Source organism: Erithacus rubecula, assembly GCF_903797595.1.
Source record: "Erithacus rubecula genome assembly, chromosome: 13".
Classification (NCBI taxonomy): domain Eukaryota; kingdom Metazoa; phylum Chordata; class Aves; order Passeriformes; family Muscicapidae; genus Erithacus; species Erithacus rubecula.
The window spans coordinates 11,830,769-11,856,139 of NC_136665.1; the positions used below are offsets into that span (position 1 = coordinate 11,830,769).

General features: G+C 63.1%; 2 protein-coding genes across 3 annotated transcripts; both read left to right on the forward strand.

Annotated features, from left to right (window-relative positions):
- Positions 1 to 1,055: 1,055 nt before the first annotated feature.
- LOC306807445 (laminin subunit beta-2-like) lies at positions 1,056 to 14,774 on the forward strand. 2 transcript variants are annotated; one of them, XM_079317056.1, is made up of 35 exons: positions 1,056 to 1,380; positions 3,028 to 3,077; positions 3,560 to 3,735; positions 3,840 to 3,963; positions 4,063 to 4,136; positions 4,243 to 4,431; positions 4,510 to 4,573; positions 4,648 to 4,853; positions 4,933 to 5,053; positions 5,322 to 5,510; positions 5,623 to 5,802; positions 6,165 to 6,277; positions 6,396 to 6,475; positions 6,699 to 6,855; positions 7,031 to 7,174; positions 7,272 to 7,430; positions 7,507 to 7,628; positions 7,769 to 7,889; positions 8,363 to 8,549; positions 8,734 to 8,877; positions 9,233 to 9,464; positions 9,737 to 9,900; positions 9,988 to 10,212; positions 10,622 to 10,836; positions 10,927 to 11,023; positions 11,475 to 11,853; positions 11,935 to 12,119; positions 12,191 to 12,420; positions 12,506 to 12,709; positions 13,057 to 13,201; positions 13,287 to 13,498; positions 13,587 to 13,724; positions 13,939 to 14,115; positions 14,221 to 14,377; positions 14,519 to 14,774. In XM_079317056.1, exons 1-35 carry the CDS (start codon positions 1,091 to 1,093, stop codon positions 14,650 to 14,652), a joined length of 5,784 nt encoding a protein of 1,927 aa, XP_079173182.1. In that variant the 5' UTR covers positions 1,056 to 1,090; the 3' UTR covers positions 14,653 to 14,774. The 2 variants fall into 2 exon arrangements, with proteins under 2 accessions (XP_079173182.1, XP_079173183.1); XM_079317057.1 differs by lacking the exon at positions 1,056 to 1,380 and adding an exon at positions 1,448 to 2,278.
- Positions 14,775 to 14,890: 116 nt separating this feature from the next.
- LOC306807446 (laminin subunit beta-2-like) lies at positions 14,891 to 25,147 on the forward strand. Its single transcript, XM_079317058.1, has 33 exons — positions 14,891 to 15,146; positions 15,285 to 15,448; positions 15,540 to 15,675; positions 15,866 to 15,939; positions 16,041 to 16,229; positions 16,305 to 16,368; positions 17,230 to 17,432; positions 17,520 to 17,640; positions 17,909 to 18,097; positions 18,171 to 18,350; positions 18,427 to 18,539; positions 18,645 to 18,724; positions 18,803 to 18,938; positions 19,123 to 19,278; positions 19,390 to 19,517; positions 19,600 to 19,717; positions 19,833 to 20,025; positions 20,100 to 20,243; positions 20,350 to 20,581; positions 20,654 to 20,817; positions 20,897 to 21,118; positions 21,649 to 21,863; positions 21,951 to 22,047; positions 22,115 to 22,487; positions 22,560 to 22,744; positions 22,821 to 23,062; positions 23,136 to 23,339; positions 23,432 to 23,576; positions 23,873 to 24,080; positions 24,162 to 24,303; positions 24,383 to 24,559; positions 24,639 to 24,798; positions 24,883 to 25,147. The coding sequence occupies exons 1-33, from the start codon at positions 15,089 to 15,091 to the stop codon at positions 25,017 to 25,019; spliced, it is 5,349 nt and encodes a 1,782-aa protein (XP_079173184.1). The 5' UTR covers positions 14,891 to 15,088; the 3' UTR covers positions 25,020 to 25,147.
- The last annotated feature ends 224 nt before the right edge of the window (positions 25,148 to 25,371 follow it).

Sequence of the window (25,371 nt, forward strand, 5' to 3'; positions counted from 1 at the left end):
ACGCCCGAGGATGTGGGGGATGCTCGGCATCATTGAAACGCTGGTGATAGAGGGCAGAGCTACTGGCAGCTCTCCGGACAGTGGAGCTGCCCCCGGACAGGCCATCTCCCCAGGCAGACCCGGGCCACCCCCACGCTTTCAGCTCTGGGGCAGACAAGGGCATTGCAGCACAGGAAGTCAGAGCAGCCTTCAGGGAGCTGCCTGGACATGGGCTAAAATGTCTCTCTAATCCCTCGCATCCCACTGAGGATCCCTCCCACTTCGCTTTTCAAGGCCAGAGGTCCTGTTACAGTTGCCTTTATCAGGCCTCTTTGGATTTCCTCAGAGCAAATAAGGTTTGCTTGGCAAGATCCCTTGACATAGACACGCTGGTCGGTGCTAATGGCTTTTTGTCAGCTCATCTCCTGACAGTTCTCCCAGCTCAGAAGGTGATGGTGGTGCCTGACAGTCAGCCTGTACTGCTGGAGTCCCCTGGGCACAGCCTGGCCCTTCCTCCAGGCTTCCAAGTGCCTTTCGTGGGTATGGGGAGCTGGTAGGGCACTGCCCACAGCGTCTCTTGTCCTGCTAAAGTGCCTGGCTGTCTCAGGGTGTCCCTGTGGGTGTGGGTTTTTGGCATCCCTGTGGCCAAGAGCTGCTTCTTTGTCTGCCCATGACCTTGCTTGGCGGCGGACGGCCAGAGCATGGCCTTGGCATGGAGAGCACATGGCTCCTCTTCCTTCCTTCGACCTCGGCTAATAAAAGGCTCTATCCCTGCGTGACAATGAGGTCTCTGTGGAAGCCAGCCCTGGTTCATAGCCGTGCTCTCTGCAGGGCTCCAGGGCTGCCGGCTCAGCACCCAGCCCGGCCAGTCCTGAGGATCCCAGGCAGCCCTGACCAGCACAGGTGAGTGGGGCATGGAGGTGCCCACAGTGCCAGCTCTGGGCGTGAACAGGATCCACCTGGCATGGGAACTGGGGTAGTGCAGTGCAGGGCTCCCGGTACCGCAGCTGGAGGCACAGACGGGTCCGTGCCGTGCAGGGCGAGTCCCTGCCAGGCTGCCTGTCTCAGCAGCCCCACGTGCTGCACAACCGGGCACAGCAGCCCTTTGGGAATGCTGTGCCTTCTCCCGGCCAGCCTAGGCACAGGACACTGCTGTGTCACACGTGGGCCACCGCCACCGTATACCTTCCTCTGCCTCACCTTGGCTAAATCTCGGTGCGGGCAGGTCCCTCCCCTCGCCTGGCACGGCTGCCGGAGGAGGAGACAGGCACCGGCCGCCCTCCTCCAGGAACAGCAGCTGAGCCCAGCCCGAGCCCAGCCTGAGCCCAGCGGGCCTCCGACTCCGCAGCCCACCCGGGCCACCAGCCACCTGCCCAGCACGCCAGGCTCCCACGGGCACAGGTAGGAGCCAGAGTGCCTTAGGGGTGACCCTGGGCACGGCACAGCTCTAGGGCATGACACAGCTCCCGGCACACGGCACAGCCCCATGGCACGGGCTGGGTGCTGGCCACTGGCATGAGGCAGCACACAAGGAAGGGGCTGCGGGGTCCCTTGGCAGTGACAGGCTGGATATCCGTACCCTTGCCATGAACTTCTGTGGCTGACGTGTGCCGGACTTTGCCCAGGGAACTGTGGCAGTAGGGAGGGACAGGTACCTTGGGAGGGACGTTCCCATCCGGCAGCATCGTGGCCATGCCCGAGTGAGCTCCTGGTGGAGAAGATTCCCTGCACGGCTCCACCCTGCAGCGTAGCCGTGCAGGTGCCTTCGCCTTGAGACATCCCCAGGTGGGGCAAAGAATGGTGCAGTGCATGTGCACCGCCGGTTCCTGGAGCATCAGGCACCCATGCCGCCGTGCCGCCCCCCGCGCCTCACTGCCAGCAGCCGCAGGCACGTTCCTGCCGCGCCGTGCCGGGAGCCCAGGGAACGCGGAGCCTCTGGCTCGCCAGCCCACGAGGCGCCCTTTTGTTCGCCGGCGGGGCCCACCGTGCCGCCTGGGGGCCGGGGCGTGCCCGGGCTGCCGACGCCTGGCCGGCCTGGCCTCCGCGGGCGGGCGGGCGGGTGGTGGGGGCCTCCAGGCAGAAGGAATCGGCAGTGACATTCCCGTAGCCTGGAGACCGCCGTCCCTTTCAGCGGGCAGCCCATTTGAATAAGAATCGTACACGGGGAAGGGGGGCCACCGGCCGCCATCCCATCTCTGCCCTTGCCCCAGCTCATTTCTGCGCGCCCAGCCCGGGGGCAGCGGGTCCCGCGCCGCCCTCGCCCCTGGCCTTGGTCCCGCCAGACGCCGCAGGACGCCAGGTACAGGGGGTTCGCGGGGCTCGGGTACCCTCCTGCCAGCACGTGGCTCTGCACCACCTTGCCTATCGCCCTGGCGTGGCTTCGAGCGGGGTGGGTGCCAGGACACAGTCGCGGCTCCCCCCGCCGCTCCGAGCCCCCCTGCCCTGGGCTGGCTCCGTGCGGGGGACAGGAGAGATGTGTTTGGGCAGAGTCGGGACCAGGCTTTGATCCAGCACTTGCGAGGCTGGGAGCGGGAAGTACCGGGAGAGAAGGAAACACAAAAGGCAGCTCCAACCTAAATTTAACAGCGGGACCCTGGCCAGAGTCAGGAACGCCCTTGCCCAGCCGGCTCCGGAGCTCCTGGCTCCCTCCCAAGCTGGCCCTGGCCCGGTGCTGGTACCCCCCAGGGACGCTAGTGACTCTCGAAAGGATAGATCCATTCTGAGCCAGGCAGGATGGGGCATGGCACAGTTCATTGCCAGCCCTGGTGGGGCATAGCATGGCTGTGTGCCTGGGGGTGTGTGTGTGACAGTCCCCCAGAGCTGCTCAGGTGGGCGCTGCATGTCATTCCCGGAGGGCTTTCAGACTCAGCCGCCCCAGCTGACCCTGATTCCTCGTGTTGTCCCCGGCAAGCACCATCATGCCAGTGCAGGGGGGTGCATTCTGGACTGCACGGTCGTGCTAGAGCCAGAAAAGGACAGGCACCAGCTGCCCTGCACCCCATGCTGTACCAAGCACCCTACTGCAGTGCCATCTCCGTGTTCCACCAGGCAGATCCCGTGGTTGCCCATGGACTTCTTGGTGCTTGCTTTCCTCTTGGGTAAGCACTAGCCTCAGGGATACCCTTCATACCCACAGTGCTGGGATCTGTGGTGGTTCAGGGACCCCAGCGTGGGTGGAGGGTGCTGGGCAGTGGCAATGCTCCCTGCCTGGCAGTGGCCATAGCCTGACTGCCACAAAACCCAGCGGGGAATCTAGGCTGCACTAAGCCCTGCTGGGATTAGCAAGCGCCTGACCTGGCTCCTGACTCCCCCGGCACTTCTCGGCACCCTGGGGCTGTCCGGGCCCCAGGAGCATGGGCAGCCCAGCCCCCCACTCACCCCTCTCCCTGCCCCTGTCACGAGGCTGCGGCACTGCTGCCAGCACCTTTCCGGATCATGGAGCTTCGTGCTGCATCAGTGGGTCGGGATGCAGGGATGGGACGGAATGGGACGGCTGGGGGTTGGGTGGGTGCATGGGGGAGCAGGGGATGTCCAGGCACCCCAGCACAGCCCCCAGCCCGTGCCCTCATGCTCTCTGCAGTGGGAGGACTGGTGGCAGGGGACTGGCAGCAGCCTGACCTGAGCCATGGCTGTGCCCGTGGCAGCTGCTACCCAGCCACTGGGAACCTGCTGGTGGGGCGAGCCACCCGCCTGAGTGCCACCTCCACCTGTGGGCTGGATGGACCCCAGGAGTATTGCATTGTCAGTCACCTCCAGGTGAGCCCACCCAGCCCCTGAACAACTCTGGTATAGATCCACAGAGCCAGGCACCAGTGCAACCTCCAGTCACCCATCCCTGATGGTGCCACTCTCTGGCACAGGACTCAGAGAAATGTTTCACCTGTGATTCACGTGACCCATCCCTGCCTGAGAGCCACCGCATCGAGAATGTCATCTACCTGAGCAGCCCCCATGACCAACGGACCTGGTGGCAGTCGGAGAACGGTGAGGTCAGGGTGGCAGTGGGGTTGTCCCATATGCATGTGCTGTGGAGCTGCGTGGCCATGGGGGTCTTCCCCAGCCTCAGCCAGCTCTGTCACCCAGGTGTGGAGCACGTCAGCATCCGCCTGGACCTGGAGGGCGAGTTCCACTTCACCCACCTCATCATGAAGTTTAAAGTGGGTCCTGGCACATGGATGCCTGGGATGGGATGGAATGGGATGGGACAGGATGGATGCAGAGGGGCTGTGGGTCCGGCCCCCATCCCATCTGGGTGTCCTGCAGACCTTCCGCCCCGCGGCCATGCTGGTGGAGCGCTCTGCCGACTTTGGGCACACCTGGAAGGTGTATCGATACTTTGCCTACAACTGCTCCAAGCTCTTCCCTGGAGTCCCCACCCATCCCTTGGGGCGCGTGGATGAGGTGCTATGTGACCAGCGATACTCTGAGATCGAGCCCTCCAGCCATGGGGAGGTGCGTAGGAATAGGGTGGTGCAGAGCAGGGCCAGAGGTTTGGGTGGAATAGGATCACTCATTCCTTCCTTGTCACAGGTCATCTTCAAGGTGCTAGACCCCTCCATCCCCGTAGCAGATCCCTACAGCCCAGAAATCCAGGGTATGTGGCCGGTGGTGTTGGGGATGTGGGGCTGGCTGGCATCAGGGTAGGTGCTAACAATTACATGTCCCCAGAGCTGCTTCGTGTCACCAACCTGCGGGTGAACCTTACGAAGCTGCACACGCTGGGGGACAACCTGCTGGACTCACGGCGGGAGGTGCTGCAGAAGTACTACTATGCTGTGGATGAACTGGTGCTGCGCGGGAGCTGCTTCTGTCATGGCCACGCTGCCCACTGTGCCCCAGCACCGGGTGCCCCGACACCCTCTGTCCCTGGCATGGTGAGGCACACGCACTCACCAGCACGGCACGGTTCCCCGTGGGACCTGGCAGCCACACTGAGCTGGGCACTCCCTCCAGATCCACGGGCGCTGTGTCTGTGAGCACCACACACAGGGGCTGAACTGTGAGCGCTGCGAGGACTTCTACCAGGACCTGCCCTGGCGCCCGGCCGAGGGCTCCAGCACCAACGCCTGTCGCCGTGAGTGCCCCTGCTGGCACCAGCTCCTGGCACAGTGATCCTGGTGCCAGAGCTGTTGGGCTGTGCTGTGCCAGGGGTTTTGGGGTGCTATACAGTGGGGGTGTTTGGGGTGCTGCAGGCTGTACTTTGGGGAGGTTTGGGGTTGTGGTGCTGCATATCAGAGTAAGGGGAATCCAGGCAGGGGAGGTTTGGCACTGAGGGTGCTGCCTGCCAGGTGTGGGCTATGGGGTGCCACATGCCATGCCATGCCACGGTGCTGTCCCTGCAGGCTGTGACTGCAACGAGCACTCACGGCAGTGCCACTTTGACATGGCTGTGTTCCTGTCCACGGGGAACACCAGTGGGGGTGTGTGTGATGACTGCCAGCACAACACCATGGGCCGCCACTGCCACCTCTGCAAACCCTTCTACTACCGGCACCCTCGCTCCGACATTCGGTCCCCCACTGCCTGTGCCCGTGAGTGTCCTGGGACTCTAGCACCATGGCATGTCCCAGCCCTATGGCTCCCAGTGCCTCACAGCTCCCAGTGCCAGCAACCAGAACTCCTCATGATCCTCTCTCCTGGCAGCGTGCGATTGTGACCCGGCAGGCTCGCTGGATGGAGGTGCCTGCGACGGGCACACAGACGTGGAGCTGGGCATGATCGCGGGGCAGTGCCGCTGCAAGGAGAACGTGGCCGGTCCCCGCTGCGACCGCTGCCGGCACGGAGCCTATGGCCTCAGCCACGGCGACCCACAGGGCTGCCAGCGTGAGCTGGGAGCCAGGGATGGCATGGGAGAAGAGATGGGAATGGGGGGATGATGGAGGGGTAGGGATGAAGAGATGGGGAATGAAGAGATGTTGATGGAAGAATGGGGTTGGGATGGATGAGAATGGAGGGGTGGAGGGCTGGAGGTAGAGATGGAGGAATGAGGATGGAAAGATCTGGGATAGAGGGATGGGGATGGAAGGATGTGGGATGGAGGGTTGTGGGATAGTTATATGAGAATGGATGGGGGGATGGTGATGAAGGGATGAAGATGGATGGATACGGGATGGGGAAGGAGGGCCATGAAGCATGGGGGCTGTGACCCCACTGACACCCCCTCACATGTGCATGTGTGGGGGCAGCATGCAGGTGTGACCCACGGGGTACGGTGGTGGGCAGCTCCCTGTGTGACCCTATCAGTGGGGACTGCTACTGCAAACGCTTTGTGGCTGGGCGCTCCTGCAACCAGTGTGTGGTGAGTGCCCCAGCCCACCCCATACCAAGCCTGTAGGCCTGAGTGTCCCCAACCCCATGGCAACCCCCAGGGCTGGGTTAGCCCCACACCTGCCCTACATGTCCCCTTCTCACTGCAGCCCGAGTTCTGGGGTCTGAGCTACGACTTGGGGGGCTGCCGGCCCTGCGCCTGTGACTTCGGGGGAGCCTACAACAACCGGTGGGGCCCAGCACAGCATCTGGAGGGGTGGGGGAGAGAGTGGGGACAGGGCTGGGAGTCACACATGGGGGAGGGAGGGACGGGGACAAGGCTGGGGAGATATGGGGGATAGAGGGATCTCTATCTCCAGAGATGGAGGGATGGGGACAGAGATGGAAGTAGGGATGGATGAAGATACAGACAGACAGAAAGACAGATGAAGGGACAGGATGGTCACCCCCAGGTGCTCCATGGAGGATGGGGCATGTCCCTGCCGTCCCCACATCATGGGGCGGCAGTGTGACCAGGTACAACCCGGCTTCTTCTGTGCCCCCCTCGACTACTACACCTATGAGGCTGAGCAGGCCACCGGCCATGGCCCCAGCCACCCTCAGCTCCCGGTGAGTCTCCTTGGGGGTCCCTGTGCTTGTGCATGGCTGTCACAGTGCACCATGCTCCATGCATAGTTGCTGCTGTGCTCTATGCATGGCTGTCACCCTGTCCCGCATGTGGCTGCTACCATGTCCTGTGCATGGCTGTCCCCATTGTGCATGGCCACCATCCCCATCCCTGCAGGGTGCCATTCGGGCAGAGGTGCCCCAGGACTGCCTGGAGTATGACCCCAGGGAGCCGGCGGGGCGGAAGGGACGCTCACGGCATCAACCCCGTGCTCCCCAGCCCCCTGTCCCCTCGCGCCGCAGCCGCCAGCAGCCCCCCAAGGTGAGCCCTGGGCTGGTAGGAGAGGGCACGGTGAGGCACTGCAGGGCAGAAGTGGCCAGGGGTAGAGCCAGGGCCAAACTGCCGGTGCCCTGCCCAGCCGGATGTGGAGGAGGTGGTGCGGGACGGCGCCGGGCGCATGGTGACGTGGACGGGCTCGGGGTTCGCCCGGGTGCGGGACGGGGCTGGCCTGACCTTCCGCATGGACAACGTGCCCTACGCCATGGACTATGAGCTGCTGCTGCGCTACGAGCCCGAGGTGAGCACGGCCACAACCATGGCCAGGGCATGTACTGCACAGCACAGCCCTGACACTGCCTTGCCTGTCGCCACAGTCAGCCGAGGACTGGGAGGCCGTGGTCAGTGTCAGCTCCCGGGTGCTGCCCACCAGCTCTCGCTGTGGGAACCTGCTGCCCTCCGAGCAGATGTACCGCGAGAGCCTGCCCCACAGCCAGAGGTGCAATGAGATGGGCTGGGGTGCAATGGGGATGGGAACAAGGGAGGTGGGAACAAGGGAGGTGGTTGGGTCCTCCTGCTATCCCTTTGCTGTCTCCATGGCCCTGCTGTGCCCATGCCCCAACACCTGACTCTGTACAGGTATGTGTTGCTGTCCCGGCCCTTCTGCTTTGAACCCAGCACCCCTTATGAGGTGACCATGCGGCTTCAGCGGGCTGGTGTCACCCAGCGCCACCCTGGTGCCTTCATCCTCATTGACTCGGTGAGGGGGGGTCCCACTGCCCCTGTGCCTGAGGCTTGGTAGGGGTGGGATCATGGGCAGGGAACCACAGGCTGATGTGGGAAGGGATGTATGTGGGGTTGGGATGGGGATAAGATGGAATGAGATAGGATGGGATGGAGATGGGGATGAGATAAGGATGAGGATGGGAATGGGGAAGGAAAAGGAGAAGTAGATGTTGATGGGGAATGAGATATCAATGAGACTGGAGACTTAGATAGGTTGGCATAGGGATGCCAATCTTCTGGGGATGGCAATTTATATGGGAATATCAATTTATATGGGAATATCAACAGAGTAGGAGATGTCAGTGGAGCTGGGGCAGTTGATGGAGCTGGGGTAGCTGACCCAGCAGCATTGGGACTGTCCTGGAACACATGGATCCAGACTACTGGTAGGTTCCACAGTGGAAGCTGGCTATGCCCCCCAGGCCATCTCCTCTTCCCTTCCCACAGTTGGTGCTCCTGCCGCGGGTGTCCGAGTTGCCAGGGTTCCATGGGGCAGAGGCAGCAGCACGCCAGGAGGAGCTGGAGCGGTACCAGTGCCTGGAGGTGTTTCGGATGGCGCCCCCTCATCCCCTGGCCCAGGCCTGTGCCCGCCTGGTCTGCAGCATCTCAGCCCTGATGCACGGCGGGGCACTGCGTGAGTGGGGAGCCTGCAGTGGGCAGGGCTGGAGCTCTGCCTGGGGCAGTGGGTCAGGATATGCCCATGCCCATGGCATGGTGGGCAGGGCGGCAGTGGCAGGGCATGGGCAGGTGGGGGGCAGGCATGGGCAGATGTGGGCAGGTGCAGACAAGGCAGCCCCATGCTGGTCCTGCTCCCACAGCCTGCCAGTGCGACCCACAGGGCTCCCGCAGCAGCGAGTGCCAGGTACAGGGCGGGCAGTGTGAGTGCAAGCCCCACGTCATCGGCCGACGCTGCGACCGCTGTTCCCCAGGCAGCTACGGCTTCGGGCCCCTGGGATGCAGCCGTGAGTAGTGGGGTCTTCATCTGCCAGGAATCACTGTCTCTCCTGTCTGTCTGTCCAGCCATCAGCACACTCTTCACTTCTCTGTTCACTTGTCTGTCTATGTGTCCCTGCTGTCTTGCAGCCCATAGGTTCAGTCACTGTTATCCATCCATCCACCCATCCATCCTGTGAGCCCCTGTGCTGTCCTGCACTCACTTGTCTGTCTGTCCACCCATGTTCTTGTGTCTACATGTGTCCCTTCTGTGCCACAGCCTGTGGAGTGAGCATGTTCTGGACACTGGTCCTCTGCCTGTCTATCTATCCATCCCTGTGTCCCTGCATCCATGTGGCTGACCTGAGTTGTGCCACCCTGCAGCCTGCACCTGCTCCCCGGAGGGCTCGGTGTCCCAGCTGTGTGACCAGGTGAGCGGGCAGTGCCGGTGCCAGCCCGGCACCGTGGGCCGGCAGTGTGACCAGTGCCAGCCCGGCCACTGGGGCTTCCCTGCCTGCCGGCCCTGCCAGTGCAACGGGCACGCCGAGGAGTGCGACCCCCGGACAGGCACCTGCCTGCACTGCCGCGACCATACGAGCGGACGGCACTGTGAGAGGTGAGCCAGGTCCAAGAGGAGGGGATGGCATGGTGAGGGATGGGATAGATATAATGGGATGGGATGGGATGGGATGGGATGGGATGGGATGGGATGGGATGGGATGGGATGGGATGGGATGGGATGGGATGGGATGGGATGGGATGGGATGGATACAATTGGTTAGGATAGGGTGAGATATGGAGGTGTGGGATATGATGGAATGAGATGGGATGGTGGGATGGTATATGATGGATGGGAGGGACCCATTGGGTCCTCCCTCATCCTTTCAGGTGCCAGGATGGTTACTATGGGAACCCTGTGCTGGGCTCAGGGCAGCAGTGCCGGCCCTGCCCCTGCCCCGGCTACCCTGGCACACGGCATTACCACGGGACTGCCTGCCACGCCGACAATGAGACACACCACATTGTCTGCCTCTGTGCCCCTGGATATGCCGGTGAGGGGCACAGTGGGCACAGTGCAGCAGGGGCCCCCCAGCAATGGGGCTGTGGGACTCCAGCACCTATAGCCCCCCTCTCTGCAGGGCCCCGCTGTGACCGCTGCTCCCCTGGTTACTTTGGGGCCCCGGAGATGGAGGGCGGGGAGTGCCGGCCCTGCCAGTGCAACAACAACATCGACGCCAGCGACCCGGAGGGCTGCGACCCCCGCACGGGACAGTGCCTGCGCTGCCTGTACCACACTGCTGGGCCACGCTGTGCCCAGTGCCAGCCTGGCTACTACGGCAATGCCCTGCAGCGCAGCTGCCGGCGTGAGCAGGGAGGGGGCTCTGCGGGGCTGGGGCTGCACTGGGCTTTGGGATGGGGGGGTTGAAGTGATGCAAGGGCTTCAGGCAGGGATAAGGCGTGGGGCTGTGGTGGGGTGTGGGTTGACATGGGTTGGGTCAGTGAGAATTTTGGGGTGTTGCGGGGCTGGGGTTCCGGGTCAGGAGAAGTTTCGGGCTGTTGGAAGGATCATGGAGCTGTGCTTGGGTTGTGGCTGGGCAGGGGACAGGGATTGGGGTTGGTTGGGGTGTTGGGATTAGGGGTGTTGGGGCTGTGCAGGAGTTTGAGGCCAGGGGGGCACTGGGGTCAGGCGTATTTGAGCTGCTGGTGCCAGCAGCACATTGCCTAGGCAGCAGGTATGGACTGAGCCCCATGTGGTCACCCATCCTCCTGCAGGCTGTGGCTGTGACCCACGGGGTACACTGGCCTCCCACTGCACCAATGGCACCTGTGATTGTGACCGTGGCACAGGAGCCTGTGCCTGCCGGCCCAACGTTGTGGGTAAGAGCTGTGATCGCTGCGCACCCCACTTCTGGAACCTGGGGGGGTCGAGGGGCTGTGAGCCCTGTGGCTGCCACCCCACACACGCCCTGCACCCTGCCTGTGACACAGTAAGTCACATGCCCTGGCACCCTGGTACAGCTCCAATGCCCTCCTGGGGCCCAGTGAGCTGCACAGTGAGCATGGCACTGTTGCTGCAGGTGACAGGGCAGTGCCAGTGCCGGCCTGGCTTCGGGGGTCGTGTCTGTTCCCAGTGCCAGGAGCACCACTGGGGAAACCCTGAGCAGGAGTGCCGAGGTGGGAGCACATCCCAGGGACCTGGGGAGCAGGGGCTCTGGGGACAGGGGATGTTGTGGGTGTCTGGGTGCATGATGCGACTCTAGGGAAATGGGGGCCCTGGGGACATGGTGGGACACTCTGAACATGGGACACTAAGGAGACAGTGGGACACTGGGGACACAAGGGAGTCAAGAAGATCTTGGGAATGTGGTGGGACACTGTGGGCATGGCGGACCTTGGGGAAACAGTGGGATGCTGGGGATATGGCAGAACATTGAGGACATAGTATGTCTCTGGGGACATGCAGGACTCAGGGGACCCAGAGTACTTGGTGGAACTGTGGGGACAATAGAAGATGCTTGGGATAGATTGGATTCTGGAGACACAAGGGAATATAGTGGGATGCTGGGACATGATGGCAATGGGGCTCCACGGGAAGGCTAGGACACACCACCAACTGTCTCTGCAGCCTGTGAGTGTGAGCCACTGGGTGCTGAGAGCCCACAGTGCGAACAGGACAACGGGCAGTGCCGGTGCCGGCTGGGATTCGGGGGGCTGCGCTGTGACCGCTGCCAGCGGGGCTACCAGGAGCCCTTCCCCCACTGCTCACCCTGCCACCCTTGCTTTGGGCGCTGGGACCTGGCCATAGGCAGCCTGCGGGAAGGGCTGCAGCGCCTTGGGGCACAGGTGCAGGCACTGAGGGAGGGGGGATCTGCACTCCCACTCAGCCCCCGTCGCCTGCGGGAGCTGGAGGAGGCTCTGGGGCACGTGGAACAGCTGCTGGGAGACAGAGACAGCCCTGTTGGTCCCTTCCTTGATGGACTGCCCAGGCAGCTGGGCGGCACCAGGCAAGTGTGCATGTAGCGCTGGGGTGGAAGGACCCCCTCTTGTCCCCCCCAAAAGTTTGAAGATCCCCTCTCTACCCAAAGGATGGAGCTGGACAACTTCTGGAAGCATCTCCAAGAAGTGGAGCGACATCTAGACCAGCTGGTGCAGGCGGATATGCAGCAGCATGAGCAGCTAGCTGAGCTGAGCCGTGAGCTGGGAGGTCTCAACCGAACCGCCTCCCACCTTCAAACCCTCCTCAGCACTGTAGCCTCAGCTGGATTCAGCGGTAAGAGCAACGAGCAAGGTTTGGGTTTGGCGGCTGCTGTCCTGACCAAACCCTGACACCTGCACCCGCAGAGTCTTACCGCAGCATTCTGGCATTGCTGGAGGCCTCACGGCAGGCAGAGGTGGTGGCCAATGGCACAGCTGGCGAGCTACGCAGGGCGCAGATGACGCAGCGGGAGACTGAGCGCCTGCTGCGGCAGCGGGGCAACACTTTCCGCCGTGGCACAGCTGCAGCACGAAAATCCTTGCGGGAGGCACAGAAACGGGTGATGGGACTCAACATTAGCAGGATCAATGAGAAGGTGAGAGCAGGACTGGCAGAAGTGGCGCAAATGTCACTCCCCATGTAGTGTTGAGCTGCCATTTCCACCATTGGCATCATCACAGATTTGTGGGGCACCCGGAGACCGGAGCTGCGAGCACGCATCTTGTGGAGGAGCCTTGTGCCGAGACAGTGCAGGGAAAAGGCATTGCGGTGGCACTGGTTGTGCAGGGGCACTGCCTATATCAGCTCGAGCCCTGAGCAGTGCCCAAAATGCCTCACAGCAGCTGGAGGTGGCATTAGGGCAGCTGGGTGTTGTGGCACAGAAGGTAGGGGTGGTTGCTCCATGACACTTTCTGGAGTCCACCTGTGTCGCCTTTGCATGTCCTGTTTGTGCCCTTTCCATGCCACCTTGCATGATTCCTTTCTATGTCCTGTTTTTTCCTTTTCCATGCCTCCAAGCATGTCAGCTCTGTACATGTCTATTATGCCCATTCAGAGATGCCCTTTGTGCCACTGGTGTGTATGCCCCCTTGGGCCACATGCACTGTCCCCTTGCACCCCCCTTGCATGCTCCTTTGCAGGCTCACATCTTGTCCCCTCGTATCCCCTGCTCACCCCAAATGCCCCCTCCTGCGGCTGCCCCGTGCCCCCTGCTCAGCCAGGTGCCCCTCAGATGCAGGAGGTGCAGGAGCTGGCACGGGGGGCGCGCAGCCGGGCAGAGGAGGCGCTGGGGCGCTCCCAGGCTGCCCGCAGCCATGCAGAGAAGGCGACGGCCCAGCTGCGGGACTTCATCCGCCGAATCAAGGCCTTCCTGGCAGGTAGGGCCAGCCCTGGGTGGGCACATGGGCATGGCAAGTCTCAGCGAGCCCACCCTGAGCCCACCCTGCTCCCTTGTCCCTGCAGAGGAGGGAGCTGACCCAGGCAGCATTGAGCTGGTGGCCCGGCAGGTGCTGAACATCTCCCTGCCCAGCAGCCCCGAACAGATCCAGCAGCTGCTGTGGGAGATGCGGGAGAGCATCAGCCAGCTAGAGGGGGTGGATGCAGTTCTCAACAGCACAGCAGAGGGGCTGGCAGTGGCACGGGATCTGCTGGCACAGGGACAGGAGGCCAGGCAAGTGGTGGGGGCATGCGGGGGCAGGCAGGGGATAGGGTCAGTCCCCCTGCACCGGCAGGGACTGTAGCTGCCTGTGCTGCTGCAGGGAGCGAGCAGAAGGCATAAGGGATGAGCTCGTGGGGACACAGCAGGCACTGGAGGTGGCACGAACACAGGCAATGACAGCAAGAAGCACCCTGCAGAGCGCCAGGGATGCCATCCAGGTGGCTGAGAACAGAGCCAAGGAGGTGAGGGGTATGGGCTGGGGGAGCGGAGCTGGTACTGCTGGGACTAATGGGATCAGTGCTGTGGAGAGCAAGACTGATGCCTTGGGCACATTATGGGTAGGGAGGCTGGGGCTGGGGAAATGTGGCTGGCACTCAGCAGGTGCCAGGGCAGTGGGGCTGGCACCATGGCATGGTGGTTGCTGTGCCTGCTGCAGCTGGTGCCCATACCTGCCAGGCGGAGCGCAGTCTGCGGGTGCTGGACAGGAAGGAGTCGCAGGCGCAGCGGCGGCTGCGGGAACTGGCACAGCTCATCACCGCCCTGCAGGAGAGCAGCCGGGATGCTCGCCACATGGCCCAGCAGGCCAAGGACGGGGCACAGCGTGCCACCACCACCTCGGGGATGCTTAGCCAGGTGAGCTCCGTCCCAGCCTATGGGCTCATCCCTTGGTTATGCATGGCACCATGCAGGTACTGAGTGCTGCAGGTGCTCAGCCTCACCATGCCTTTGTGCCGCCAGGACCTGGCACAGGTAACACAGCGTTATGTGGTGCTGAAGAACCGGGTGGGCTTGCTGGACAGGGTATCTGGTGGGGCCCTGCAGCGTGTGTCGCAGCTGATGGCAGAGGCCCAAGATCTCCTGGATAAGGCCAGCAACAGCAAGAGGAAGCTGGAAGGTGAGGTGGAGCACATGGTGGGGTACATTTCCTGCCACCTCCCCATACATCTCCCTGTGTCTCTCTGGGCCCACCCCACCGGGTGTCCCTATGGTATTACCGGTGAGAGGGTGCACTGTGACCATAGTGCCCATCCCATAGACCTGGAGCAGCGCTTTGGGGCCAATGAGCGGACAATGGCGGCTAAAGTGACACGACTGCAGGCTTTGGAGCAGCAGGTCACCGGGCTGTTGCAGGAGATCCGGGAGAGAGCCAACGCTTACGCCACCTGCTAGGGACCACTGGCGGGACCGGAGGCCGGTCGTGCCTCGCTGCCCCGCAGGTCCACAAACCCGGGAGTCCCGTCTGTTCTGCAGGTGCCTTTAGTGCGGGCGCGCCTGCAAATAAAGCCCTAAACTGTGTGTGCCTGTGTCCGATGACTTCTGCCCAGCCAGCTCCTGCCTCCTCCCGCCTCTCTCGGCCGGCCCGCTCCCCGCTCCAGCGGGATCCGCCCCGCGCTTTCCGCGCAGCCCCGAGCGCTGCGCCTGCCGCCAGTTCGGAGGGGCCGGGAGGGACCGGGAAGGGCACGGGGAAGGGATTGGGAACGGGAACGAGAAGGGGAACCGGTGGGTCAGGACGGGACGAGACGGGACCTCCGGGTACCTGTCGAGCGCCCCCTCTGCGCGCCCTTTGCGCCCCTTTCCGTCCCGTCTCGCTCCGTCTCGCCCCGCGATGCGGAGCCCGGCGAAGCGGAGCCCCGCCGTCCTGCTGCTGCTGCCGCTGCTGGCCGGTGAGTCCGTGCCCCCGCCGCAGCGGGGCCGGTGGGCGCCAGGGTCCGGCCCGGCGCCGCCGTCCTGTTTCCGGGCGGTCGCGGAAGGGGCCCCGGCCCCCCCGGCCCGCAGCGCCCTCACCACCCGCCGCTCTGCAGGGCTGGGGGTGGCCCTGGCCCCCGATTCCCCCCAGGGTTGTGCCCGCGGCAGCTGCTACCCGGCCACCGGGGACTTGCTGGTGGGGCGAGCAGCCCGCCTAAGTGCCACCTCCACCTGCGGACTGCGGCGGCCCCAACCCTACTGCATTGTCAGCCACCTCCAGGTGAGTGGGACGGGGCCTGGGGGGGACCGGACAAGGGTGAGGGGCACAGGACAAGTTGGGGACACACATCACTGAGCCTTCCAACTCGCAGGAGGAGAAAAAGTGCTTCATCTGTGACTCGCGGCGGCCCTACGATGCTCGCACCAACACCAACAGCCACCGCATCGAGAATGTGGTCACCAGCTTTGCCCCCCGTCCCAAGAAAGCCTGGTGGCAGTCGGAGAACGGTGAGTAGTGGGTGGAGGTGGTGGGGCATCCTGTCCTGTCCCGGGGGGCTCTCCTTCCCTTCCTCCCACACTGAGGAAGTGTGACTCAGCCTGTGGCCGCGGCCGCGCCCCTGGACCACTGCCGGGTGGGGAGGACGAGCCCCGGGACCCGTGAGCGGGTGCTTCCATGTGTCACACTTGTCATCCCCAGGTGTAGAGCACGTCAGCATCCAGCTGGACCTAGAGGCCGAGTTCCACTTCACCCATCTCATCATGACTTTCAAGGTGGGTCCCAGCGTGTGGGTACCCAGGCTGGGACAGGACAGGGTGGAACACACCCTTGGGGGCTGTGGGGCTAGCCCCTGTCCCACCTGGGTGTCTCGCAGACCTTCCGCCCCGCGGCCATGCTGGTGGAGCGCTCGGCCGACTTTGGGCACACCTGGAAGGTGTATCGATACTTCGCCTATGACTGCTCTGCCTCTTTTCCCCATGTCCCCCATGGGCCCCCGCGCCGCATTGATGATGTCGTCTGCGAGTCCCGCTACTCTGACATCGAGCCCTCCACTGAAGGGGAGGTGAGGCCCTAGTAGTGTCCCAGGAGAGTCAGGGGATTCCCTGCACTGCGCTCATCACCTTGCTGTCCCTTCCAGGTCATATACAGGGTGCTGGACCCTGCCATCCCCATCCGGGACCCCTACAGCCCTGCCATCCAAAGTGAGTTGCCAGCCATCAGGGCTCCTGCTTGGCTGCTCTATTTTGGGTGTAGCTATTTTGGCTGCTCTCTCCCTACTCTGGGCCCTATAGAGGGGTCAGGACCAGATCCAGCCTGCAGGGTTTTGGGCCCCTCTGCACCCTGCTCTATTGAGAGCAGCTAAAGGTCGCTATGTTGGGTTAAATGGAGGAGGATGGCTGTGGCACAGCTGAGCCCAACACCAGCTGTGGTAAGATGGGGAGTCAGGCTGGGCACAGGACACAGTGGGTTAATCACCCAAGGCTAAATTTAGACTGGGAGCAGGAGGGGAGGAATCTGCAGGGCAGGGCTGCTGGGAAACTGCAGTTCTGGGGAAGCTATCCTGTCTTCCCAGGGCCCCCAGGCTGCGCCCACCAGGCACAGCCATCTCCTGAGCACAGCCCCAGTGGTGAGTGTCCCAAGACATGTAAAGGTGCTATGCCAAGGGTATAGTTCTGCACTGGTGGGGTCCCAGTGTGCCTCTGCTGTGGGAGTGCAGAGCCCAGCCTACTCACAGCCAGACTGTGCACAGCTACATGTGTGGGAGCTGAACCCCCACAGCTATGTACAGCCCAGCCTGGCCATGTGCCCATGAACCAAACCATGCACAGCCCTGGGCCAACACTGTGTGATACAGAAAACCACAGAAAACCAGCCTGATGGACGCCCGTGCCGTGCACAGCCCATCCCAGCCACGCCCAGCAGAACAGCCATGCCCAGCTCCTCTGTACCAGCCACAGCCTCCTGTGCCGTGCACAGTCCAGCCCAGCTGTGCCTGGCAGAGGTGAGCTGTGCATAGATGTGCCCAGCCACCCTATGCCAACAGGGATGTCTCCCTGCCCTAGACCTGTTGCGTGTCACCAACCTGCGTGTGAACCTCACCAAGCTGCACACACTGGGGGACAACCTGCTGGACTCACGGCGGGAGATCCGGGAGAAGTATTACTATGCACTCTACGAGCTGGTGATGCGCGGGAACTGCTTCTGCTATGGGCACGCCTCTGAGTGCGCCCCACTCAGTGGGGCCCCCACCACCACCAATGGCATGGTAGGGCAGGCCAGGCTGGTGTGCCCTGCTGGAGCTGGGTAGCTGTGCTGCCTAGTCCTGCAGCCCCTTACCATGGTGTCCTGGCAGGTGCATGGGCGTTGTGTCTGCAAACACCACACGCAGGGGCTGAACTGTGAGCGCTGCGAGGACTTCTACCAAGACCTGCCCTGGCGCCCGGCCGAGGGCTCCAGCACCAACGCCTGTCGCCGTGAGTGCCCCTGCTGGCACCAGCTCCTGGCACAGTGATCCTGGTGCCAGAGCTGTTGGGCTGTGCTGTGCCAGGGGTTTTGGGATGCTGTATAGTGGGGGTGTTTGGGGTGCTGCAGGCTGTACTTTGGGGAGGTTTGGGGTTGTGGTGCTGCATATCAGAGTAAGGGGAATCCAGGCAGGGGAGGTTTGGCACTGAGGGTGCTGCCTGCCAGGTGTGGGCTATGGGGTGCCACATGCCATGCCATGCCACGGTGCTGTCCCTGCAGGCTGTGACTGCAACGAGCACTCACGGCGGTGCCACTTTGACATGGCTGTGTTCCTGTCCACGGGGAACACCAGTGGGGGTGTGTGTGATGACTGCCAGCACAACACCATGGGCCGTCGCTGCCACCTCTGCAAACCCTTCTACTACAAGGACCCCACTAAGGACCTGCGGGACCCCGCGGTGTGCCGAGGTCAGTGTGGGACAGGCTGGGTACAAGGTGGGTGCTTTGGTGGTCAGAGTGCTGACCCTGCCTGTCTCCTCAGCCTGTGACTGTGACCCTGAAGGTTCTCTGGATGGTGGGCTATGTGACAGTGCTGATGACACAGCCAGAGGCCTGATTGCGGGGCAGTGCCGCTGCAAGGAGCATGTGGCTGGTCCCCGCTGTGACCGCTGCAAACCCGGCTTCTTCGGCCTCAGTGCCAACAACCCACAAGGCTGTCAGAGTAGGTACCAGGGTGGCCCCAACTAGGGTGAGGCATGTGGTTTGGCATTGCTGGAAACTGCTGGCTCTCCATGCAGGGTGCCAATGTGACCCTCGTGGCACGGTGGCTGATGGCAGCCGGTGTGACCCTGTCAGTGGGGAGTGCTTCTGCAAGCGGCTGGTGACTGGGCGCAGCTGCAACCAGTGCCTGGTGAGTGGGGCTGTGCCATGGCCCATGCACAGTGCTCAGTAGTACACAGATGTAGTACTCTGTAGTACACAGATGGTTGCTCTCTAACACCCTTGCCCTCTGCAGCCTGAGCACTGGGGACTGAGCCATGACCTCCCAGGCTGCCGGCCCTGTGACTGTGATGTGGGAGGTGCTCGCAACAACCTGTGAGTCCTTGTGAGGATGCAGAGGGCAAGGGGGCACCCCTCCTGGCATCAGGGCTGATGGTGCTGCTGGGGTACCAGGTGTGCCATGGGGACAGGGCAGTGCCAGTGCCGCAGCCATGTGATAGGACGACAGTGTGAACAGGTGGAGACCGGTTTCTACCGCATCAACCTGGATCATTACACCTATGAGGCAGAGGATGCACGACTGCATCAGGTAAGGAATGAATGTGTCCCTCGGGAGGACATCAGGCTGAACAGGGCAGTGGGTGCCCTTTGCAGAGTCCCCAAACCAGCAGGCTCCCCCAGACCAGTGGTCTGCTTCCCTACTCAGGGTAGAGCAGTGCCTGCTGGCCAAGGCGATTTTTAGGGTCCCATCTCACAACACCTGTTTGCTTCAGGGCTCAGTGGTGGAGCGTGAGCCCCCTTCAGACCGTCCAGCTTCCTGGACAGGGACAGGCTTTGCCCGCATGTTGGAAGGCGGCTGGGTGGAGTTTCACGTGAGTGACGTGCCTTTTTCCACTGAGTATGATGTGGTCATCCGCTATGAGCCTCAGGTAAGCACCAGATGGTGAAGCCAGCAGTGTTATATATTGTCAGATTGGGCAGTAGTGGTGGGGAGTTCCAGATGGTGAAGCTTTTTGACACTGCCCCTTCTCGGCTGCTAGCACCCAGAGGCCTGGCAGGAGGTGAGGCTGAAGGTCCTGCGCCCCAGCCCTGTCTCTGCCAGCAGCCCTTGTGGAAACACTATCCCTGCCGATGACCAGCTCTCCACCAGCCTTCCCTCTGGTGCAAGGTAAGCACTTCAGCAGAGTTGGGCTGTGCTGTGGCTCACTGGAGGCACATTGCTGCCCTTGCTCTGTTTTGCCCCCATCCAGATACGTGGTGCTGTCCCAGCCCATCTGTCTGGAGCAGGGTGTCTCCTACATGCTCCGCCTGGAACTGGGCTGTGCTGCTGCTCATCAGGATGCCACTGCCAATGTGCTCATCGATTCGGTGAGGGACAGACAGGCTGTGGGATGGGGGACGGCAACCCTTCAGGGTGATAGGATGCAGCCATAGGCAACATAGGGAGAGAGGGACATGACATCCCACTGACTTCGCCCCGTAGCTGGTGCTCCTGCCCCGTTACTCCTCGCTGGAGATGTTCATTGCGGGTGACCCCAGCTCCATGGAGCGCCGGGAGACCTTTGAGCGGTACCACTGTTCCCAGCCCTTCCATGCAGCAGGGCCCTCGCCCGTGGCTGAGCCTTGCTCCAGCCTCCTGCACAGCCTCTCGGCCATCCTGCATGATGGGGCGCTGTGTGAGTACAGCCCCACACCCTGTCCTGCATCCTGTCCCAAAGCAGCTGGCACTGACACTGCTCTCTGCCTACAGCCTGCCTCTGCGATCCCCAGGGCTCGCTCAGTGCCGAGTGCCAGCCCCAGGGTGGGCAGTGCCAATGCAAACCCAATGTCATGGGACGGCGCTGTCACCGCTGTTCTCCAGGAACCTTTGGCTTTGGGCCCGGCGGGTGCCGACGTGAGTGCCAGTGGGAGAGGAGCCTGGACATCCCAAGGCTGGGGGCGTGGGAAAGGAATGCTCTCTGCAGCTTGGGGACAGACACTATGGGTGCTGTGCTTTCCAGCATGCCAGTGCAGCCGAGAGGGTTCAGTGAGCACCATCTGCGACAGCACCACAGGGCAGTGCCCCTGCCGTGAGGGCACCCATGGCCCACGTTGTGACCGCTGCCAGCCCGGCCACTGGGGCTTCCCTGTCTGCCGGCCCTGCCAGTGCAACGGGCACACTGAGAACTGTGATCCTCGGACAGGCAGCTGCCTGCGCTGCCGTGACCACACAGATGGTGAAAGGTGCCAGAGGTAGGTAGGGTACGTGCCCAGACTGGGACAGGGTGCTGCCAGCCCTAGCTGCTGCTGACCTCCTGCCCACAGGTGTGCGGCCGGCCACTTTGGGAACCCAGCGCTTGGCTCCGGGCAGCACTGCCGGCCCTGCCCCTGCCCTGAGGGGCCGAGCACTCCGCGCCACTTCGCTGCCTCCTGCTACCAAGACAGCCGCTCCCAGCAGGTTGTCTGCCACTGCAGCCCTGGCTACACAGGTGGGTACCTGGCATGGCCCACTCAGTGCCTTCTGGGGTGCCCTGTCCCCGGGCACTGCCCAGCGCTCTGTGTCAGCAGGTTCCCGCTGTGATGAGTGTGCCCCTGGGTACTATGGGGATCCTCTGCAGGGCGGGCGCTGCCTGCCCTGCCAGTGCCACGATAACATCGATGTGACGGACCCTGAGGCGTGCGACCGGCGCACAGGGCAGTGCCTGCGCTGCCTCTACAACACAGCAGGGCCCCACTGCGCCGAGTGCCAGCCCGGCTTCTATGGAGATGCCACACGACACAGCTGCAGGCGTGAGTACCCACTGCCCTGTCAAGACAGACTTGCCTCCAGAGTCCAGCACATCCTTGGGGACCGTGTGCACCCATGGCGACCCTTCTTGTGCACAGCGCTTTGGAGTCCCTGCCCTGGAACAGGGTTGTCTCCTCTGCTCAGGCCCTGCACTGTGGCCCAGTCCCTGTCCCCATGTCCAATTTATTCCCTCCCATCTACATCCTATTATGCTCATTCTTGTCCCTGTTGCCATCCCATCCCCACTGCCATCTGTCTGTCCCCATCCTTATTCCAGCTCTATCTTGACCCTGGTACAATCTCCATCCCATTCCCACTAGTGGTCCTCATGCTGCTCCCATTCCATCTCCATCCAGTCCCCATTCCATCCTTGCCCAATCTCTGTCTCCATCCTGCACCCACCCTCATCCATCATCATCTCACTCCTTCTCTGTCCCCATCAGAACTTTCATCCCATCTCCACCCCAATCTCATCCCCATCCTTGTTCTCATTTCCTCATCTCTATCTCTGCTCAGTGCCTTTTGGTTCCAGGTTGCTCCTGCAACCCCCTGGGCACTGACCCCAGCACCTGTGGACCCCAGCAGTGCCACTGTGACAGGCACAGTGGGCAGTGCCACTGCCTGCCCAATGTGGAGGGCCAGAGCTGTGACCGCTGCAGCCCCAACTTCTGGAACCTGGCCAGCGGGAAAGGCTGCCAGCCTTGCGCCTGCCACCCCCAGCACTCCCTGACACCCACCTGCAACCAGGTGAGACATAACAGGGACAGGGGTTGGGGAGATGGGATGGGGCTGGGAGTGTATTACAGCAGTGCCAGCCTTGGCCATGTCTGTTAGTTCACAGGGCAGTGCTCCTGCCGGCCAGGCTTTGGGGGCCAGACTTGCACCGACTGCCAGGAGCACCACTGGGGTGACCCACGACAACAGTGCCGAGGTGAGAGCGGTGCCAGCTGGGGTGCCACAGTGGGCCCTATGGTACTCTGACACTACTTTCCCTGCAGCCTGTGACTGTGACCCTCGTGGCATAGCCAGTGCCCAATGCCACCGTAGCAGTGGCCACTGCGACTGCCGGCCTGGCATCTCTGGAGTTCGCTGTGACCAGTGTGCCCGGGGCTTTGCTGGTACCTTCCCTGCCTGCCAGCCATGCCACCCCTGCTTTGGGGACTGGGACCGTGTGGTGCAGGATCTGGCCGCGCGTACCCGAGCGCTGGCACAGCGAGCCAGCCTCCTGCAGCACACCGGGGCTGCTGGCACCTTCGAGGGCACCTTCCGACGGCTGGAGGAGAACCTTGCCACCGTACGTGATGTGGTGGCCGCTCGCAACACCACTGCTGCTACCGCTGCCCACCTGACACATGCCATGGAGGGGCTGCGGTGAGCACTTGGCACAGGGCACGGCTCCTGGGGTGGTGCATGGGGGCAGCTTTTCACCCCCTTCCTTTACAGGCAGCAGATCGAGGAGACAACTGAGAGGCTGACACGAGTGGAAGGGGAGCTGACGGCTGCTCAGGATGCCAACTTCAATGCCAGCCACGTGCTGAACACTGTGGACCGGGGCGCCCGCGCCCTCAACCACAGCCTGCAAGACTTGGAACAGCGGCTACACACCCTCAAGACCTCAAATTTCCTTGGTGAGCCACACCACAGAGCTAGGCCAGGGTGGTCAGGCCATGGCCAGAGGTCTGACAGTGTTCCTGTCTCCCCCAGGTGCCTATGACAGTATTCGTCAGTCCTATGAGGAGTCGCAGGAGGCCGAGCGCCAGGCAGATGCTTCCACCCGTGCCATGCCCAGCCCTGTCAGCATCTCAGCAGCCACTCGTCACCGCACTGAGCAGCTCCTGGCCAGCCAGCGGGATGACTTCAACCGCCACAATGCGGCCAACCGGCGGGCACTGATGGATCTGGCAGCAAGGGCACAGGCACTGAGCCTGCAGCCGCTCAACGAGAAGGTGGCACATAGGGAGGGAACTGGGGGGAATGGCACCTAGAGCTGCAGGGAGCTGATCCCGTGCTGCCTTGCAGGTCTGTGGTGTGGCAGGTGATGTGCCCTGTGCCGAGAGCCCTTGTGGAGGTGCTGGGTGCCGGGATGAGGATGGGAGACGACGCTGTGGTGGTCTGAGCTGTGGTGGAGCTGTGTCCAAGGCTGACAGTGCTCTGGACCGGGCACGCCATGCCCAGGAGGAGCTGCGTCAGGCTGCCAGCGATATGACCCAGCTCTCCCACAAAGTGTGTGGCACGTGGGTGCTGGTGGGATCTGGTGGCACAGCTAGGCTCTGCAGCCACTGGGCCTGACACCAAGCATCTCTGCCTGTGCTCAGGTGGCCGAGGCCAAGGGGAAGGCAAACGAGGCCCGGCTGCAAGCGCAGGCAGCCCTGGACAAGGCAAACCAGACCAGGGCCCGTGTGGAGAGCTCCAACAAGGAGCTGAGGGAACTAATCAGCCATGTCAAGACCTTCCTGAGCCGTGAGTGCTGGCATGCCGGGAGGGCTGGCCACCCCTGCCCAGGGCTTTGTGGCTCTGCATCTGCACCACACTGCACTGACCCTGCACTGCACTGCATTGTCCAGACACTGCATGTGAACTGTGCTTCCCTTGCCCCATGCAGCAATGCATGGTCCCTGCCTTGCCCCAACCCTCCTCTTACCTCCAGCCATCTCTGCCCTCTCTGCCCATCCCATGTTCCCCTCTGCCCTTTGGTCTGCCTGCTCCCTCCACCCCCAGCGTGCTCTAGGGAACACACTGACTGCTTCCACCTGCAGAGGAGGGAGCTGATCCTGAGAGCATTGAGGTGGTAGCCAGTCGGGTTCTGGAGCTGTCACTCCCCGCTGCACCGGACCAGATCCAGCGTCTGGCTGAGGAGATCAAGACGCGGGTGCGCAGCCTGGCCAGCGTGGATGCCATCCTGCAGCAGACAGCCAGTGACGTGCATAAGGCTGGGCAGCTGCTGCAGGATGCCCAGCGGGCCAGGTGAGCCCAGGAACATGAAGATGTAATCCCTGCAGGGACCCTCAGCCCAGGCTATGCTGAGGCCTTGCTGTCTGGCTGCAGGTCACGGGCAGAGGGAGTGCGGGGCACAGCTGAGGCAGTACGGCAGGCGCTGGAGGAGGCGCGGCAAGCCCAGGGCATGGCCGAGCAGGCACTGCAGCAAGCTGCTGGTGACATCCAGCACAGCGAGAGAGCCCTTAGCACGGTAAGAGCCCCATCCCTACGGCCATGGGACCCCATCCCCACCATGTCACACCAAACCAAACCATGCCATCCATCCCCAGATGCAGACCCAGACAGGGGGTGCAGAGCAGCAGTTGGCAGGTGCTATGGAGCAGATTGGGCTCCTGGACAGGCAGACTGATGCCCTGAAGGTGAAACGTGCAAACAACAGCCTGGCAGCCACACGTGCCCAGGAGGCAGCCAGCACTGCGCGGGACCGAGCCGGCGAGGCCAAGCAGGTGGGTGATCAGGAGGCACCAGAGTGGCAGCAGGGGGGGTCCCCTGATGATCCCGTTGACCAGCCCCACTGCCCAGCAGATGCTGGACGGGCCACTGCGGGACCGGTACCGGACAGCACAGGAGCTGGTGGAGCACCGGGCGCAGGGAGCGCAGCAGGCAGGCAACCGGGCACAGCAGTTGCGGGAGGAGGCTGCAGGGCTGCTGCAGGATGCACAGGGCAAGCTGCAGCGGCTGCGAGGTGAGGCTGGAGGGGGGATGCTGCGGCGGTGGTGGGGGCAGTGGTGGGCGGCCAGGCTGACTCATGTTCCCCCTGTCCCTGCAGCACTGGAGGAGGAGTATGAGCGGAACGAGCGGGTGCTGGATGCCAAAGCAGCTCAGCTGGGTGGGCTGGAGGCCAGAATGAGGGAGGTGCTGGCCACCATCAACCAGCAGGTCCAGATCTACAACACCTGCCAGTGATGCCCCGAGGGGCCTGGACCCCCCCGAAGTACCCAGCCTCCTGCCGCCCAGCCTCCGTCTGCCCCCGCAGCGCTAGGCAGGCTGGGGGCTGCAGGGTACTCTCGTGTGAATAAAGTTACAGAGCAAGACCGCCTCATCTCCGCCCCGTGCCGAGGGCCGTCTGCCCCGGGGGCCCACAGCGGCTTCCCCCAGGGTGTGGGGCACAGCGGGGCTTGGGGGCGGGAATCGGCTGCGGGGCGCAGCGCACCCGGGAGCCCTTCAGAGCAGCCCGACAGCCGCACGGATCAAACCCGGGCCCCTCACGGGACAGACGCGGAAGCCCTGCGGACAAGACCGGACACCCCCGCACCCC

Bases quoted from the DNA above. Each gene is read 5' to 3' on its own strand.
- LOC306807446 (XM_079317058.1), top strand. From the start codon at position 15,089: ATGCGGAGCCCGGCGAAGCGGAGCCCCGCCGTCCTGCTGCTGCTGCCG. The intron at 15,147-15,284 runs GTGAGTCCGTGC...GCCGCTCTGCAG, and splicing joins GCTGCTGCCGCTGCTGGCCG to GGCTGGGGGTGGCCCTGGCC. The intron at 18,351-18,426 runs GTAGGTACCAGG...CTCTCCATGCAG, and splicing joins CAACCCACAAGGCTGTCAGA to GGTGCCAATGTGACCCTCGT.
- LOC306807445 (XM_079317056.1), top strand. From the start codon at position 1,091: ATGCTGTGCCTTCTCCCGGCCAGCCTAGGCACAGGACACTGCTGTGTC. The intron at 9,901-9,987 runs GTGAGGGGCACA...CCCTCTCTGCAG, and splicing joins CTGTGCCCCTGGATATGCCG to GGCCCCGCTGTGACCGCTGC. The intron at 12,710-13,056 runs GTAGGGGTGGTT...GGTGCCCCTCAG, and splicing joins TGGGTGTTGTGGCACAGAAG to ATGCAGGAGGTGCAGGAGCT.